This window comes from Porites lutea, chromosome 8 (genome assembly GCF_958299795.1).
Source record: "Porites lutea chromosome 8, jaPorLute2.1, whole genome shotgun sequence".
Lineage (NCBI taxonomy): Eukaryota > Metazoa > Cnidaria > Anthozoa > Scleractinia > Poritidae > Porites > Porites lutea.
This window is the reverse complement of record NC_133208.1, coordinates 20,624,832-20,643,636: the sequence shown is the minus strand read 5'-3', so window position 1 is coordinate 20,643,636 and position 18,805 is coordinate 20,624,832. Positions and strand designations below refer to the sequence as shown.

Genomic DNA, 18,805 nt, shown 5'->3' with positions numbered 1-18,805 from the left:
GACTTTATAATATCGAACTTGACGTTTCGCCTGCTTCAACATATTTTTCAATATATTTATATATTTAAATAAAAAACAACGAAGTGAGATAAAAGTCAGTTGTTCAATGCGTTTGTTATTTCTTGTTCCTGTTATTTCCTTTTAAAACTGAGATGGCCAAAAATCAAGAGCATTTACGATATACTTTGTAGAGCATATACGAGGAGATATGAAGTGGGGGAGGGGGTCATCAAGTAAATATTAAATAAAGTAGTTGGTCAGTTGCTATATACATGGTCTGCAGGGGGCCTTACAGAAAACAGAAATGTTACAAGAGATGGCCACATTATGTTGATTATAACAAGGAAAATTACTTCAGTCCAGATTAAATGTTGTGCTCTTTTGAGGAGCTCTCTGTAGAGCAAATGTTCCATAACGGGGCTGACTTAAACGGATTTGTTGAAAGAATTCATGTGAAGATCCTTAATATGTAGCCATGCTTTGAGTTCTGCTGATTTCGATGTTTGAAGGAAGTAGTCTTTTCACAGCAGGTATTTGTCTCGTCTCATTTATGAAAAATGTTTTCTCAGTAGTTATTTATATAAATACCAAACAAGAAAGTAATTTGAATTCCTTCTTTCACAGCCAAGAATTAAACAGTGGCAAAATATATCTCCAAAACTACGGAAGTAGAAATATTCTAGTAGTCAAGAGCGTCTACCTCTCTGTTTTCCAATAATACACGGAGAAATTTGACACTTGTCACTTAAGCCGTCCGTCGGCTTCATTCACTTCGCAGACATTTCCTTGTTTGTAATGGTTTACGGGTTTATTAAAACTTGAAATTAATTCATTCGCATCCAACATCTTCCTAAAGAATATTTCCATACAGTTAAGTTCTCATTTGTGAAGAGATAAAATGTACGGTCAGTGTTGGTCTGAAATATAACTTAAGTTTATGTCAAATGCAACAAAACGTTCGTACTCTATTATTACGAATAATACTAAATTAGAGTTTGAAAAACAATCTATTCTAATTGACATTTTTATTATGATGCCGACAATGATTCTTATTACATATGCACACCAATCACCCGAGACTGGCATTTCTTTTGCAAGTTTATCAAAAAGTTTGATGGCGATTATAACGCAGTGCGACAACTTGTATGTACAAAAGCTCCAACACCACTTAATTTGGCGGATTATCGGACGTTCGATTCTGTCTTCAGCTGCAACGGCCACAAGTAAAGATCAAACTAATCTTTTTCAAAATAGTTTTGTACTCTTGTCTGAAGCGCCTGTTTGTAGCGCCATATATAAAGGGGTTAACTGCACTGCTTAGGTAGGCCAGAAACCCATATGTGAGATACATATTACGTGGCAAAGTGGGCTCCCCGCGTGCTGCGTCGATGCAATCCATAATGCTGATAGGAAGCCAACATAAGGCGAAGCTAGTCATGACCAAGGCTAATGTCTTGGTCACTTTTGCTTCTTCGACGTTTGCTCTGAGATGTTCAGGGTTATTTTCTTGCGTGAAAACGCGATTTGATCTTGACACCGTGTAGAACACTTTGGCGTAGCAGAAAGTGATGAGTGTAAAGGGCGCAGCGACAAACACACATTCGATGAAGACGGTATAAGCAATGTTACTTTGGAATGGGTACATGGACATTGCTTTTGCTGGTTGGAAAGTGTATCCGCCTGTCTGAAAAATTAGCGGAGGCACTGAACCAATGAGATTCATATACCATACTACCGCAGTGTACATCAAAATTCTTTGTTTTCTGAATAAAACAATGTACCTCGTTGGTTTCACTACGCAAAAATATCGGCTGATTGCAATAATTCCCATAGTATTAACAGAAGACATTGCAAACGTAAAAATTGCAAAACCCTGCAGTTGACAAACAGTAGTCCCGAATACCCATCGGCTTTGAACGACAGTAGCAACTGACAGAGGCATACAGCTGACAGATATTAGTAAGTCACTGACGGCTAGCGCTACAATAAACATATTGGCAAGCGAACGAAGTCTCTGGTTTCTATAGACGGCGTAGCAAACAGAAATGTTTCCGGAGATGGCCATTATATCGACGATAGCAAGGAAAATTGCTTCAATCCAGACTAGATGCTTTGCTCTTTTCAGGAGCTCGCTGGAATGCAGATGATCCATAATCCGGGGCTGATTCAAACGAATTCGTTGAAAGTATTCAGCAAAATCTTGGGAAGATCTTTGTAATAATTTGAACTCTACTGTTTTCAACGTTTAAGGGAAGTAGCCTTCTACACTGGATCAGGTGTTCGTGTCATTAATGAAAAATTTCAAATCATTAGTTATTTATATCAACACCAAGTTTGAAGTTAATTTGAATTCATTGTTTACAGCTAACCAAGACTTAAACAGCTGCCCCCAAAAGAAGAGATATCCTAGTAGCCAAGAGTGTCTGCCTCTCCGTCATTTAGGGGTAAACTAGGCGCTTAAGTTCCGACGACGGCGACGGCAACAAGAACGTCAAAAAAAGCAATAGGTTTAATAACCAGAACAACAATTTGGCACGCGCATCACGCTTTTTTGTACATTTCTTTGCCGTCACTGCACGACTGCGACGTGAAAATACCTATTTTCACTTTTTACAGGGGAAGTACACAAAAGCGAGGACGCAATTTTCTCTCTCTTTCTGAACTTGGATATGGTTCTTAGGAATTCAACTTTTAGGAGGGTTCATATGCATCTACATTTGACAAAGTTCGTGACTTAGAGTAATCGTGATGAAGATATTGAAAGAACGCGAATTCACTTTTCAACGACGTTTTCGCTGCCGTCGTCTTCCTCAGATCTTAAGGTCCCTCATGTTTTTCAGTGCACGGGGCAATTCGATAGTGATCACTTAAGTAGTCGGGTAAGCTTCATTCACTTCGCAGATGTTTCCTTGTTTGTGATTGGTTTATAGGTTTATTAAAACTTGAAATTAATTCATTTGCATCCAATATCTTCCTAAAGAGTATTTTCATAAAACTGTGAAAGGTTTGAACCCATGTGTCATTTCAAAAGTAGGTTGAGTTTGATCGTCCGGGTGAACGTAGTCCAACACTCAAACCAACGTCAACTCTGGCCCTGTTACGACAGCGACTATACCGTACATCAGAGGCACCTCTGAAACTATCGCACGTATACTACAAGCTTGCAATATAAGTGTTGCACACAAACCGATAACCACTTTACGACGACTACTTACTAACGTCAAGGACAAAGACAGTAGAGCAGTATACAAGATCAAATGCTGCGACTGCCAGGATACTTAAATGGTTGAAACCGACAGAAACCTTAGCACGCGAATGACCGAAAACAAATGAGCGACGAGAAATGGTGGCGTCAACAATCACATTGCTGAACACCATTTTCAGACGGAACATCAAATCGACTGGGACTTTGCAACAGGTATTACGTATTCTACAGACTACTATCAACGACTCACTTTAGAAAGCTGGTTTACCAACTTAAAACAAACGCCACTGAATCGTAGTCAACAGTTACCGGCACCGTAAAAACGGCTTATTGACAAAATCAAGCACAACTTACTACGAGAGAACGACTGGACAAGTGACAATTTGACTAACAATAGACGGATCCAAACGCACCAATAACATTACGAGTCTTCATAGCCAATAACATCACGGCTTAACTGGAAGACGACCAATAACATCGCGACGTAATTGACCAATCAGGGCAATAACCAGAGTATAATACCATCAATTGGCGTGATACAACTCATTCTGACTCTGAAGATGACTTCCGCTATGCCTAGGTACAATAATCCGGATATTTTTAAAGACATTTAGAAGATTTGGGGATATTTAGAAAATCTCATGATATTTAGAAAAAAATTGGGATATTTAGAATTTTGTTACGAAAAAAGTACTGAAATCATGTTTTTTCTAAGAAGCTACCTCAATGCTAATTAGGGCATGGGCATTTCAGTGACAGAAATTCAAACAAATCTCCACATATGGGCCTGTTGTAAACAGATTCAGCTATATTCTCCATTTTTAATATATGCAATGTGGCTTATGTTCAACAAAATGGCTGAGGACGTACCCTTTAAGCCACGCCCAAACCAAACGGTAGTGTCCCTTTTAGACCACTTAAGACCTCCAGCACCTAATGTTCTTTCACGGTCTCTGTCTGTATTAAAGTGCAGTGCCCTAGTCTTCTTGAAGGCTGAGGGGTGCTGTAAACAAGGCTGAATTTATGTGAAATTGCTTAGAGTTTGATGCTGTACAAGGATATACTGAATTTCCTGAAATTTACTGAAATTTCTGTCGCAATTTTAGATGAGCGGCTTGTTTTGTTGTTTATACTGTTAAGTAACATTTATGAAACGAAGCCAGATATTTTTGAGATATTTAGAACTTTTTCGAGATATTTAGAAAAACAACTGGGAACTTCCGGAAACATATTTAGGCAATTTTCGTGATATTTGTATCTAGGCCTAACCACCGCACAGGTTGTCGAAGCGTCACTCACTGTCAACAAGAACAGTGCTATTCAGGACTATACGCTCACCCGGACGATCAAACTCAACCTACTTTTGAGTATTTTCATAGTAAGGTCTTATTTTATGAAGATATAGTGCAGTTACTCTTAGTCTTGAAAGTAACTTTACTTTATTCCTACTGCAACAAAGGCTTCGTACTCTCTTATAAGAATGATGCTAAATAAGAATTTGAAAAACCATCTATTGTAATTGAAATTCTTATCATAATGTCGAAAATGATTTTTCTTGTACATGCACATCAATCATCCGAGAGTTTCGTTTCTTTTCCAACTTAAAAAGTTTAATAGCGTTGATAACAGAGCTCGACAACTTGTTTTCTAACAAAATGCGATGGCCTGTCATTACAGGGTGCAAAAGCTAAGTTCATTACCACGCGTGACAGTTTTATTGCAAAGTGCGAGAGAATAGCATCATTTCGAAATATTTTGTATTAAAAACCCTTTTAGATATCTCAAACAAGATTTCCCTTTTGTTTCATATACCTCATCATGTGAAATTCCTGGCCTTTAATTAATATACCCAGGGAGCCTGAGGAATGTACTGCTTTCGGTAGGAGCCTTAATGTATAGCCATTATAGGGAGTACCCTCTCAGGGTTGGGGAGTGGAGGGCAAAAGAGTATAGCTTAAATTTTTGCAGAAGGACGGAGACAAATAAAACCATGCAAATAAAATAAATACGGAACCACTTTGTAAAAAACAAAGGAGCGCATACCCCAAAGTGCTAAAATCAGCTGCAATGCAGACAACTGGGGGACAGAGGTATATAATGCTAAACACCTTCAGTAGCGAAATGGCTGCAGAAATGAAAAAATGCCCCTAAGCTCCCCTAAAGCTCCTCCTTGACTGATTAAAATTTTTAACGAACAATTAAACATGTCACAAAGAAATTGAATATAATTCCTCCTAACGTACCTAATCCCCTGGTCCGTGCCAGCAAAATAGCTATTTATGCCTGTTCCGTGATGCTTCATAGTCAGTAGCTGTCAGTAGATGTTGAATCATCTGGAGCTGATATTTTCGCAGTAACTGAGACATGGCTCTCAGAAATTGATGATGCGTGCAGAGCCGAAATCACCCCACCCAGGTACAAGCTGTTTGATCACACACAATCTGATCGATCTGGTGGTGGAACTGCTCTATTGATAAGAGAACATCTACATGCAAGTCGTGTAGATGGTGGTGGTTAATTTTATTGGATCTCAGTGCTGCCTTTGACACTGTTTATTATCGAATACTTTTAGAGAGGTTATCTGACGAGGTTGGCATACGTTGGACTGCTCTGAATGGGTTTAGATCGTACTTGTCTGATAGAAGTCAGCGCGTTTCTGTACATGGAGTTCTCTCTCGTTCTTTTGACTTGAACTGCGAGGTACCCCAAGGCTCATGTTTAGGGCCTTTGCTATTCATAATTCATGCGTCTAAGCTGTTTAAGATCGTGGAACATTATCCTCCCGATGCTCACTGTTTCGCAGATGATACGCAGCTGTATCTGAGGTTTAAACCACTCGGCAACACTGCTCAAGCTGATGCTATACAGGCTATAGAAAAGTGCATTGACGCGGTGAGTAAGTGGATGATTCAAGATCGGTTAATGATCAATGATGATAAAACGGAGTTTTTGTTGGTCGGCACACGACAACAGCTTGATAAACTAGCTTCGTGTTCCATTACTGTGGGCAATAATCGTATCAGTCCAAGCCCATGTGTTAAAAACCTTGAATCGTGGTTTGACAGCAACTTAAGCATGACTGATCATATAAACAAGGCTTGTAATGCGGCATTTTATCATTTGCATAACTTGAGACGTATTAACAAATACCTGTAGAGAGATTCTTTAATTACTTTGGTTCATGCTTTTATAACCAGCCGTCTTGACTATTGCAATGGTTTATTGTTTGGCTTACCAAAGGCAGAGATCGCTAAATTACAGCGTGTACAAAATGCAGCAGCAAGACTTATTCTTGGCATCAGAAAATTTTCTCACATTACAGCGCCGCTTTATGAGCTGCACAGGCTGCCGGTTTCTTTGCGTATTGACTATAAGATTTTACTTTTGACTTTCAAATGTATTTATGGCCTAGCGCAAACTTATCTTAGCGATCTTATTAGTATAAAATCGAATTCATTATATAACCTTAGGTCTACTGGTAAGCTCTTATTGGACCATCTCAAGGGAAAGATGCTTACAACATTGGGAGCAAGATCATTCTCAGCAGCAGCTCCGAAACTCTGGACTGGCCTGCCTGTGGAGCTTCGTCAAGCAATATCACTTAACAGTTTTAAATCTCGACTTAAAACGTTTTTTAAGAAGTATTTTTATAGTTTGTAACTAAGGTTATTCTTTTCTCACAGATATGTACTTTTGTTTTCTCTTAAACATATGATTGTAAAGCGCTATTGATCAGCATATGTAAATACGCGCTATATAAATTGGTAAATTATTATATTATTAGTAAAATCCAACCAGTGGTCTATTATCAATGCTGCGTTCTGATTGGTTGAGCTACTACTAGGCTATATGTTATAGCCCACTAGTAGCGAAAAGCGCCGGCTTTTAGGCAGCAAAAATGGATTAAAGTCTAGCTTTAAGTAGCTAAATTTTTTTCTATTCTCGATATTTTCGACCAACCAGTTGGATTTTACTAAAACAATTATTCCTCTCGCCCTTATAGCCCCTGAGTCAATAGCCCATTCGGCCTTCGTTTGAGCTATTGACTCAGAGTCCATTCGGGCTCGAGGAATAATTGTTAATTATTATTAGTAGTAAAACTATTTCTTTTTCCAAAGCACTTTCGTCTACTCTTCGTTTTAAACTTGTTAGGTCTTCATTGTATCACCTCAAAAGGCCTTGAACTTGTCTAACATTGACATCCTGTTTTCCACATTTGTTTTTACATAGTTTAAAGCTCGGTCACCGCTAAATTTGTTGGATTATCGGACGTTCGATTCTGTCTTCAGCTGCAACGACCACAAGTAATGATCAAACTTATCTTTTTCAAAATGGTTTTGTATTCTTGTCTGAAGCGCCTATTGGTAGCGCCATATATAAAGGGGTTGATTGTACTACTTAGGTAGGCAAGAAACCCGTAAGTAAGATATACCCGTCGTGGCAAAGTGGGCTCCCCGCGTGCTGCGTCGATGTAATCCATAATGCAGATAGGAAGCCAACATAAGGAGAAACTGGCCATGACCAAGGCTAATGTCTTGGTCACTTTTGCTTCTTCGACGTTTGCTCTGAGCTGTTCAGGGTTATTTTCTTGCATGAAAACACGATTTGATCTTGACACTGTGTAGAACACTTTGGCGTAGCAGAAAGTGATGAATTTAAAGGGCGCAGCGACAAACACACATTCGATGAAGACGGTATAAGCAATGTTACTTTGGAATGGGTACATGCACATTGCTTTTGCTGGTTGGAAAGTGTATCCGCCTGTCTGAAAAATTAGCGGAGGCACCGAACCAATGAGAGCCATACACCATACTACCGCAGTGTACATCAAAATTCTTTGCCTTTGGAATAATATAATGTACCTCGTTGGTTTCACCACGCAAAAATATCGGCTAACTCCAATAACCCCCATGGTATTTAGAGACGCTAATGAAAACGTAAACATCGCAGCACCCTGGAGTCGACAAACACTGGTCCCGAAAATCCATCGGCCTTGAACGAGAGTAGCAACTGACAGAGGCATACAGCTGACAGATATTAGTAAATCACTGACAGCTAGCGCTACAATAAACATATTGGAAAGCGAACGAAGTCTCTGGTTTCTATACACGGCGTAGCAAACAGAAATGTTTCCGGAGATGGCCATTATATTGACGATAGCAAGGAAAATTGCCTCTATCCAGACTAGATACTGTGCTCTTTTCAGGAGTTCGCTGGAATGCAGATATTCCATAATACGGGGCTGATTCAAACGAATTCGTTGAAAGTATGCAGCGAAATCTTGGGAAGATCTTTGTGATAATTTGAACTCTACTGTTTTCAACGTTTAAGTAGCCTTTTATACTGGATCAGGTGTTCGTGTCATTAATGAAAAATGTGAAATCATTAGTCATTTATATCAACACCTAACAGCTAACCAAGACTTAAACAGCTGCAGCCCCCCGCTCCCCCCCCCCCCCCCCCCAAAAAAAGAGATATCCTAGTAGCCAAGAGTGTCTACCTCTCCGTTGGTTAGGGGTAAAATAGGGCGCTTAATAGTGGCTGTCTGTAAATATCGAGAATTTGCCGTCAAAACTGAAATTTCGAAATACTTCATTTTCAGTCAGGAAAAACCCTTTGGTGAAACATTTTCGACAATGACAATCAAAGTTTCCAAAGAATTTTGTTTTTCTAGAAAACCGCCAAAAAGTGAAATGCTGCTCCTCGTTTTATAGTCGCCGGTCTAAAACCTTTGAATTTTACCATTTTCAAAGCCCTCGGGAAGAAAGGCGGTTGAAGGAAACAAGTTCAACTTTGGCAGGTAAGTAAGGTATTCCAGTTACAATACTATTTGGTAAAAATATTGCAAGATAATACATTTTTACTTGGTTAAAAACGCCCGAAGATTCCTATCTTCAGCACTTTCCTAAACAATGAAATTTTGCGAAACTTTAAAGGAAAAAATCACGGCTTGGTAAATAAAATTTGTAATATTTAAGTCATGAAACTACAGCACGAAACGAACCATGTGCTAGTCCTCCATTTTTAATGTACTGCGCAAGTGCAAAATACAAGGAGCCTGGAACCTCATATATTACACTCCTCCCGAATAAATGGGTTGGTTAGCATAGCAACAGTAACAAGAAAATGCACGTCTAACAGATAAACAATGTTCAGCGTTCGTTATCTACTTAAACAATGTTCACATTTCACATATGAGTCTGCGTGGTGGTCTCCTCTCCCGACTTGGGTACCTCAGTGCTGGGTGCGGTGACAATGGTGTCCCTGAGGGACTTGTTCCCTCCAAAGCATCTCCCAATGATGATTCTGGTGTCACCCCAGCTGTGTCCTGTTCCTCTACGTTACCTGCATCCGGAACTCCTCCTGCCTCGGATGTATTAACCGGTGGTTCAGAAAGACTCCACACTGCACTCTTCACTTCGGCTTGGGAACTTAGGAAGTTTCGTGCGTAATTACTATCTTCCTCTCCCTCGCAAAGCTTGAAGACTGGATCCAGCGAGCACTCTTCAAATGACCCACATGAACAAAATCGTATTTGATGCTCACAGCGAACTAGGTAAGTGCGTGGACCTTTCACCTGAGTGATTCTTCCAGGGATCCACCTTTTAACGCCACGTCGCTAATTACGAACCAAGACCACTTCATTCAACTTGAACTCTCGGAGTTTCACTCGTCCTTCATCGTGGTGCTCTTTCTCCTTCAACTGTTGCTCCTCCACGGCTCTGTTAAGGGTCGGTTACGCCAATGTGAAACAGTTCCTAATCTGCCTTCCCAAAAACAGCTCAGCGGGAGACTGCCCAGTGACAGTGTGAGGTGTGCTACGATTCAAAATAAGAAAGTTGGCCAGCCTATGCTCCAGACTGAGTCAATTTGCTTTGCCTTCCAGCACTTGCTAAGGTCAAAAACGTCTTGGCGGTCTGTACAGAACGTTCAGCAGCTCCATTAGAAGCAGGATGGTACGATGGAACCCGGGTAAACTTGACTCCATTCTGCTTCAAGAATTGAGAGAACTCTTCCGATGCTAGCTGCGGCCCGTTGTCCGAAACCACCTCTTCCGGTATTCCGTAGCGTGCAAACAACGAGCGCAAAACCTCGATGGTTTTCAAGCTGGTTATGGAAACCATGGGAATCACTTCCAACCACTTGGAATAGGCATCAACAACAATCAAGAAATTCAACTTGCCATTCTCAAAGAAATCAATGTGGATACGCTGCCATGGCTTAGCAGGCCACTTCCAAGGGTATAATAGTGCCCTTGGAGGAGAATTGTCCAAGGCAGCACAAACATGGCACTGCTGAACCCTCTCAACAATAGCAGTATCCAATCCCGGCCACCAAAAATAACCCCGCGCCAGCGACTTCATCCGGCAGATTCCGTGATGCTCTTGGTGCAAGTCATCCAACAGGCGAACACGATACTTCTCAAGAATAACCAAACGTAAACCCACAACACACAGCCTCGGTCAACGGAAAGTTCTTGCTTTCGCGAAAAGAAAGGCTGCAACACTGGTTCATCGAGCGCTTGGGGCCATCCATGCAAAGTGAAGTCGTACACACTAGCTAAAACCGGGTCTTTTCTAGTTGCAGCCGCAATGTCGCGGGCTGTAACTGGAAGTTCTTCCAGGTAACTGACCAAATACACCTCTTCCTCCTCCCCTTGCTCTTCTAAAGATGCCTGTACCAGTCTTGGCAAAGCATCTGCATTTGCATGTTCAGCAGACTTCCTATACTCAATTTCATACTGATAAGCTGCTAACATCAAAGACCACCTTTGCATTCTTGCTGCGGCCAGCGGAGGTACACCAGTCTTCGGCTCAAGAATTGTGACCAGCGGCTGATGATCTGTAAGCAATGTAAACCTCCGACCATACAGATACGAATGGAACCTTTTCAGTCCCAACACGATGGATAAGGCCTCTTTCTCTATTTGGGAATAGTTACGCTCACTAGCTGTAAGAGTGTGAGATGCAAAAGGCTTTTCCTCGCCGTTCTTCATAACATGGGAGACAACCGCTCCTACCCCATAGGGTGATGCATCATAGGCCAGCCGAAGTGACTCTTCAGATCATAATGGACCAGCAAAGGAAATCTTGTAACTGCTTCTTACTCTTAACAAACACTCTCTCGCACGCCTCCGTCCACTTCCAAGGTCTATCCTTTTGCAAAAGGTCATGAAGAGGATGCAGTGTAGATACGACTTCAACTCTGTGAAATTGGTAGGACTCTTGGCTTGCATGACTGCACCCATCTTCTGAGGGAGGGGACTAATGCCATTCTTGTCAATCTAGTGTCCGAGAGGCCCGACTGGAAAAAAATGCACTTCGCCGGATTCAACCTGATGCCATGTTCTTGTAAGCGCCCGAAAACTTCTTCCAGGATTGCCAAATGTTCCAGAGGGGAACCCCCTGAAATCAGGATTTCATCCAAATGGCAAACTGTGAACTTAACCCCCTGCAGAAGCTGATCCATAATCCTTTGAAAAATAGCTGGTGCACTGGAGACTCCAAACGGCAGTCGTTTGTAACGGTACAAACCCTTGTGTGTGTTAATTGTTAGGTACTTCTGTGAGTCTTCATCCAGCTCTACCTGCTGATAGGCGTGAGATAAGTCAATCTTGCTAAATACTTGTCCCCCAGCTAACGTCGCAAAAAAATTTTCTGTATTAGGCAAAGGGTACTGGTCGACATCGGCACATTGTTTCACTGTCATCTTGTAGTCGCCGCACATTCTCAGTGAACCATCTTTCTAGGGGACCAACACCACTGGTGCAGCCCAGTCACTTTGACTTACTTTGTAGATAATCCCTTCATCCTCCAGTCTCTGAAGCTCCTGCTCCACCTTTTCTTTGAGAGTATATGGAACGGGTCTTGCTTTCAGAAATTGGGGCTGTGCACCTTCAAGGACCTGAATGGAGGCTTTATATAGTTCATGTGTCCATAGCCCTTTTCAAACAGGGCTTCATACTTAGCAAGCATATCCTCCACAGCAGGCACATGAGACACCTTGAAGATGGTGAACCAATCCAGGTTCAATTTCTCAAGCCAGTTACGCCCAAGCAGCACAGGATTTTTTCCTTGAGCGACCAGCAGAGGTAGTTGCATTTCCTGGGTCTGATACTTCACAGCGACTCGAATTTCCCCCAACAAGGATAATAACTCATCACAATAGGTTTTCAAGTGGAACTACGCTGGCTGCAACTTGAGATGCTTAAACCACTTCTTATACTCCACCTTAGAGACAATGGACACCGCTGATCCCTTGTCAACTTCCATGCTGACTGGCTTACCCTCTAACAATAATTGAACTTGAAACCCAGATCCACCTTGTCCTTTATACTTGAGAGTGTACAATCCCAGTCCAGACTGCTCTTCGGTAGTATTCATAGGTGAATCAACCTCCAAATAACGCATGGATTGCATCTTCCCTTTCTTATCGCACATCTTAGCAAGGTCACCCTTATTGTGACACTTGTAACATTGTACCGACCTGGCCTAGCATCATGATGGAGAATGCTTACCACCACAAGGAAAACAATTCACGGCGTCTCCAGTCGAATGCCCTGAACTGGCATACCTGCCGACCTTATTGACGGTATCGTCCACTGGTACACTGGTGTCTCGAAAATCTTCTTTGTTGGCTAACTCCATGGATTGTGCTGTTTCAAACGCTTTCTTAAGAGTCAAGTCTCTCTCTGCCAACAGCTTTTTCTGAATTTGCACGCTTTTCAATCCACAAACGAGACGGTCCCGTAACGCTTCTTCCAAAAAGGTTCCAACTTCAACGCCAGTCGCTTCAACTCAACTACAAGCTGTGCGACCGTTTCACTCTCATGCTGGTTCCGACGATGAAATTTATAACGTTCTGCGATCAAAATAGGTTTAGGCGAGTAATGTGAAACCAAAAGCTCTTTCAACTCATCGAAGGACTTATCTTTCGGACGTTCAGGGGCTAACAAATTCCTTCGCACGCATCCTGCCCCAGTTAACGCTAGAAACGTAGCAACTTCGTAATCCGCTTCGACGTAATTCGCCGCAAAATACAATTCCACTCGTGCTATATAACTGCCAATATCTTCTTTTCCGTCGATATATTCTCCTACTTGCCCCACGAGAGCCATCCTCGTCGCCAAATGTAATATTTAAGTCATGAAATTACAGCACGAAACGAACCATGTGCTAGTCCTCCATTTTTAGTGTACTGCGCAAGTGCAAAATACAAGGAGCCTGGAACCTAATATATTGCAAAATTTAGGAAGACTCATTATACCTCTGTAAAGTCCTACTGTTTTAGTACAACATATAAAAAATCCAGCCGGGCAATTAAAAAGCAACGCGCTGAGAGAGGTAAACGCGCAGTTCATTTTCGATGTTTATGATAAAATGCACGTTAAAACCGTCACGCAACCGGGGGTAACACAAACTACAAAAAATTGTCTTGAATTCACATTTTTTTCGTGGTGATCAGGAAAATAGTTTTTACTTGCAAAATCGAAAGATTGATTGAGTCTTTTATTGCTCTGGTATAACTTGACTAGTTAGAAAGTTAGATAAAGGGCGATCGCAATGAACCAGCTCTGAAAGGTCAAACGGCCGTTTCCACAAACGTCAACAATGCTAAGGTCTGCGAAGGATATGCTAATATATATATATTTTGAAATTAGATTTACTTGACATAACTTTTTTGAGTCGTATGGTGTGTTTTATACAAAGAAAGTGCTGGAAAGAAAACGGACTAAGATTCAGACAAATATTGAATTGAAAGTGGTAAATAATTAGCCTGCGAACCGCAGTCCAAAGCCAAAAAAACCGGATGCTCTCGAAGGCTAGTAAAGCTCAGTAAATAATATGAGTTTCCTAAGGGACGGACCATTAGAAAAGTTATGGGGGAGGGGAGGGGAATTTTCGAGCCGCAGGAATATTTTTTCGTTATCAAATTCCTTGTATGAATCATTTTTAGGCCGTAGCATGAATATTTCTTAGGGTTAATTGGCGTTCATGGATTTTTTTTTCGTTCAATTTTCCCTTGCGCGAATATTTTTTTTGTACTTCGTCCACCCCCCCCCCCCCCCTCATAAGTTTTCTAATGGTCCGTCCCTAAACGAGCTGATTGAAAGATCAGGGGCGGTGTCAAAAGCTTGTCAATCTTGGCATCTGTGAGGTATGTCTCTTGAGTTCGTTCTTAACTGATTAAAAAAAAGGGCAATCATTACAAAAAATATAGACCGATCTTAGGCTACTTTATTAGGAAAGAAGCATTTTATTTTGGAGAGGCGGAGGGAGAGTAGAGGTTGAGCAATTTTTTCCATTTTTTCAGCCGCTCTTATCTGCAGAAGTTTTTTTTGCGCGACATATGTACACGATTATTCATAGCCTGTTATCACGGCCCACGCATCATAAGAGTCATCGACCTTGGTACCTGTAGCAAAAGTTGTTGTATTATAGTTTAGTATATGGAGTTAAAACTCCATGGATTATTAATTTAAAACTGGTTCCAGAATCATTCAAAATGTGCTCTTAACTTCCCACAAGTTATAATTAGGCGAGCCACTGCTACTTAATAGCGAGGCTCCCACGTGCGCGAAGCGCGCGTGGGACAGAGCCCCATGCTCATGGATTATGGTTAACCTCTTTTCGTTTGGTTGTCACGTGATTGACTGAGCGTACGTACGTACGTACGCGTCTACAGATTGTACGGGTTGGGTAGGGGAGACTGTCAAAAAGAAGGGACGGGTGTCTTTGGCGTGTGTTGACAAGTCCACATCTTTTATATAGGGCATTCACAGTATGGTCAATTGACAGCTGTCAAAACAGGATAACCACTGACCAGTATCCCATGACCATATTGCGGGCTCATGTGTCAACTCATCGAGGTGACGTGATTTATTTGGAAGCTGTCCGGTGACCAGTTAATTCTTTTAGTAGATCGCGAACAATGTTCAATCTCATACTTTTTAGCTAGTTTGGGAGCACAGGAAAACTGATAATGCACACATATTGGACATCAATGTTTTGACCAATTGACAGCCGTCAAAACAGGGTAACCGGTGACGTGTATCACTTGACCTTATCGCGGGCTCAGGTGTCGACCCATCGAGGTCAAGTATTTTTTGAAGTTATCCGCTGACAAGTTACTAGTTTTTTTAAAAATTGTGTTTATGTGCCGCACAATTAAAATTTTGATTTCAAACTGACCCCGGACGCGTAACCTGTGTACAGACGTCCCCCCTCCCTCAGGAAAAATCGGGAGAGGAGACGTCTTTGAATCACAGTCGTTAATCGTGTTCCGGTATACATTTGCATAAATTATTTTGTTCTTTCGGTGACAGTTGAAAGGGCACATGTAGGTCGAAAAATAGCTCTGGCGACTGTACACAGGCTAGCCGAACATCTTCACGCAATGTCCCGACCAAAAATCCAGATATAAGATCTCTGATTACAGTCAAACCAGGTCAGGCGTGCCTTCCAAGATCCCATTAATGTATTTATTATTCGAAAGTTGAACTGTTGGTAGTTGTAGATTTCAGATTCATCTCTGTGTGCATTCTTGCATGCGTAATCAGCCGTGAATTCACACGCGATTCAGTTGCGAAATTTCTACCAACTCAGTTTCCCTGAATTTGATGTAAATGTCTTCTAAAAGACATTCAATCCAAAGATTTTCAATCTGACCAAATGCAGAGAAGTTCTCTTAAAATGCTCACTGCTCATTACGCATACAGGAATGCCGATTCAAATTTGACACCAGTTACGGGAACGACTAACGGATTCATTTTTCCAAATAATCAATTCATTAATATAATCTTTTTGGGGTAAGCTTGACCTACCTTGGCTGTTAACGTTGGATTTTGTACGCCTTCTCTTTTATTTACAATACCGACCGGTACAGACAGCCGCACCCGCAACCGGTGCAGCAAACATCGGTGGTCTTAAATTCTCATTCCTTTTCGAGAGAGCCGAAATACAAATACCAGTAAACAAATATGAATGTCCACAAAGGCTGTGCTTTTCCCCGGGGAATCTAGAGGTTCATTCACCAATCACAACACCGGAACTTATTTGCCTTATGGCATTGACATTACAACCAATCAGAGGCTGTCCCCAACATTCCAGGGAAACGAGAACACGATTATCGTCGGCGATTCACAGACATCTCCTCTCCCGACTTTTCCTGAGGGAGGGGGGACGTCTGTACACAGGCTACCTTCCACCTAGGTCACTGAAGCAATAGGATTGGTTTCTAATGAATGCGAGCTCTTTAATGAACATAAAATAAATCAATAAATACATTTAAAAAGGAGTGCCTAGGGTGGTGTCGATACATTTGTTGACCTTTGTTGTTTGTTCACCAAACGCAGTTTCACTTCCCCATTTCAGCTGCCATTTGAACTCTAACAACTTCCAGCCCCTCAGTAACGGGTTTTTATCGAATGAAACAAACTTTCAGATGCACTTTATCAAAAATTCTTGATTTGAGATTCTGTACGTGTACTTTTAAGACCTTTTAACATTCCACTTTCCTTCGGTACATATCAGACATATATAGTCTGCACTTGACCTTCTTCACGGCGATTTTCTCTTATTCCATTTATACGTTAAAATTAAAAAAACGATATTCATAGAAGACTTAAATATTCATTAGATACTACTTTATAGAACACTATCTATTCACCTTCATCAAAAAAAAAATAAAAATGCTTATTTGGTCCCATTAAATATAATTCATGGAGTTTGTGTTATCCCCTGTTGCGTGACTGTTTTAACATTTTATGCAAAAACATCGAAAGTGAACTTCGCATTTACCTCTCTCGACGGGTTGCTTTTTAATTGCCCAACCTGGATTTTTCATATATTGTACTACAACAGTAGGGCTTTACTGAGGTATAATACTTCTTCTAAAATTCTCTGTACCAAACGGTGATTTTTTCCTTCAAAGTTTCGCAAAATTTCATTGTTTATGAAAGTGCTGAAGATAGGAATCTTAGGGCGATTTTTAACTGAGTGAAAAATGCATTTTCTTGCAATATTTTTACCAAATAGTATTGGTAGATAGATAGATAGATAGATAGATAGATAGATAGATAGATAGATAGATAGATAGATAGATAGATAGATAGATAGTTTATTAATAACCGATTAGCAACTAAAAGTTGAATTATACGATTATTTACAAAAAATTGAATATTGATAATTGCATTAAAAAGACTACAAGTGATTTAAAACAGCAAATAAGGACACTATATATATGTTCTAAAAAAAAAAAATATATATATATATATATATAGAAGAGGTTTTAAAAATCTACTAAAACTGTTCAAGCCTTAAGGGCGTTAAAGGTAATAAAACTACCACGAAACCTGTTCGTCTTAAAAGCTGGCTTAAACTTCCGCATATTTCTTGGGTTAAAGGTACATGTGATGCGAGCAGGAAGAAGTTCATGGAGCTTGTTCTGTTCGTTCTGTAAAACATTCTTAAATAGTTTATCAACTAGTTCTTGGCGGCGGTCTGAAAGTTTAGTTAGGCCTGATTCAACCAAGGCCTCATTATATGAGTAAAGAGGAAAAACGATGCGCATAGCCCGCTTTTGTACTCCTTCCAGTTCGTTGGAGAGGTACACGGGGAGGCCGTCATGAAAGACAGGACACGCGTACTCTGTGATCGGACGAATAGGAGTGCAGGAAAACTGGACTAACTAAACTATTGCAACTAGAATGCCTTACTTACCTGCCAAATATGAACTTGTTTGCTTGGACCGCCTTTCTTCCTGAGGGCTTTGAAAATGGTATAATTCAAAAGGTTTCATAACGAGCAGCTCTATCTTAGCAACCCAAAAAACCCCTCAGTATCCAGCTGAGATAGCTGAGTAAAAGTCAGCTATCTCAGCTGGATACCCAGTAGCTTGCAAAATTCCCTATTCCATTAATCTCTGATCGTATTTCGCATTTAATGTAATAAAGGCGTCAATTCTCACGCGATCATGTCATCATCCTAGGGCGAGAAATATAATTAATTAAAAGCGCGGTATCTACTGGAACAAAATGTACGGCTTTGGTTTTGGAAAAAAAAATTCAGTGCCGTCTAAAAAGAAACATATTAAAAGTCTGCGGTCGACCTCGTTGCAAATACACAGGAAAAAACGATGAAATATCTATAGTTCAATATTACTCGATTTTGTTAGTGCTCCCCCTCCCCGATGCTGTGTAGTACATTTACATCGATTTAGTACGACGAAAAGATAGGATATCTTTCTCTCTACGGATGGAAATGCTAAAACGTGTTATATATCCTAAAAGCGCTCAGGTATAATATTATATCAAAGGACTTCTATCTGGATAAACCGGAAAGGATATAGAGCAATTACTTAATTTTTTCTCGGCTACGGGTCAAAATATTGAACGTGTTATATATCCCAGAAGCGCTCAGGCATAATCACGTCATGTCAGGACTTCTGCCAGGATGAACCAGAAAGGATATACAACAACTGCCTATTTTTTATCTCGGCTACGGGTCGAAATACTGAACGTGTTATATATCCTAGAAGCGCTCAGGCATAATAACATCATACCAGGACTTCTGCCTGGAAGAACCAGAAAGGACACAGAAC

At 40.8% G+C, this 18,805-nt stretch overlaps 2 protein-coding genes across 2 annotated transcripts; both read right to left on the bottom strand.

Annotated features, from left to right (window-relative positions):
- Positions 1–1,204: 1,204 nt before the first annotated feature.
- LOC140945335 (melatonin receptor type 1A-like) lies at positions 1,205–2,152 on the bottom strand. The gene has a single exon (XM_073394372.1). It carries the CDS (start codon positions 2,150–2,152, stop codon positions 1,205–1,207), a length of 948 nt encoding a protein of 315 aa, XP_073250473.1.
- A 5,100-nt stretch (positions 2,153–7,252) lies between these two features.
- On the bottom strand, positions 7,253–8,438 carry LOC140945334 (melatonin receptor type 1A-like). Its single transcript, XM_073394371.1, has 2 exons — positions 7,523–8,438; positions 7,253–7,359 (listed from the first exon to the last, which is right to left on the bottom strand). The coding sequence occupies exons 1-2, from the start codon at positions 8,436–8,438 to the stop codon at positions 7,253–7,255; spliced, it is 1,023 nt and encodes a 340-aa protein (XP_073250472.1).
- Between the last annotated feature and the right edge of the window lie 10,367 nt (positions 8,439–18,805).

Coding starts and splice junctions, on each gene's coding strand:
- LOC140945335 (XM_073394372.1), bottom strand. CDS start 2,152: ATGGATCATCTGCATTCCAGCGAGCTCCTGAAAAGAGCAAAGCATCTA.
- LOC140945334 (XM_073394371.1), bottom strand. CDS start 8,438: ATGGAATATCTGCATTCCAGCGAACTCCTGAAAAGAGCACAGTATCTA. Junction 7,360..7,522: donor AACCATTTTGAAAAAGATAA/GTTTGATCATTA, acceptor GATACAATGAAG/ACCTAACAAGTTTAAAACGA.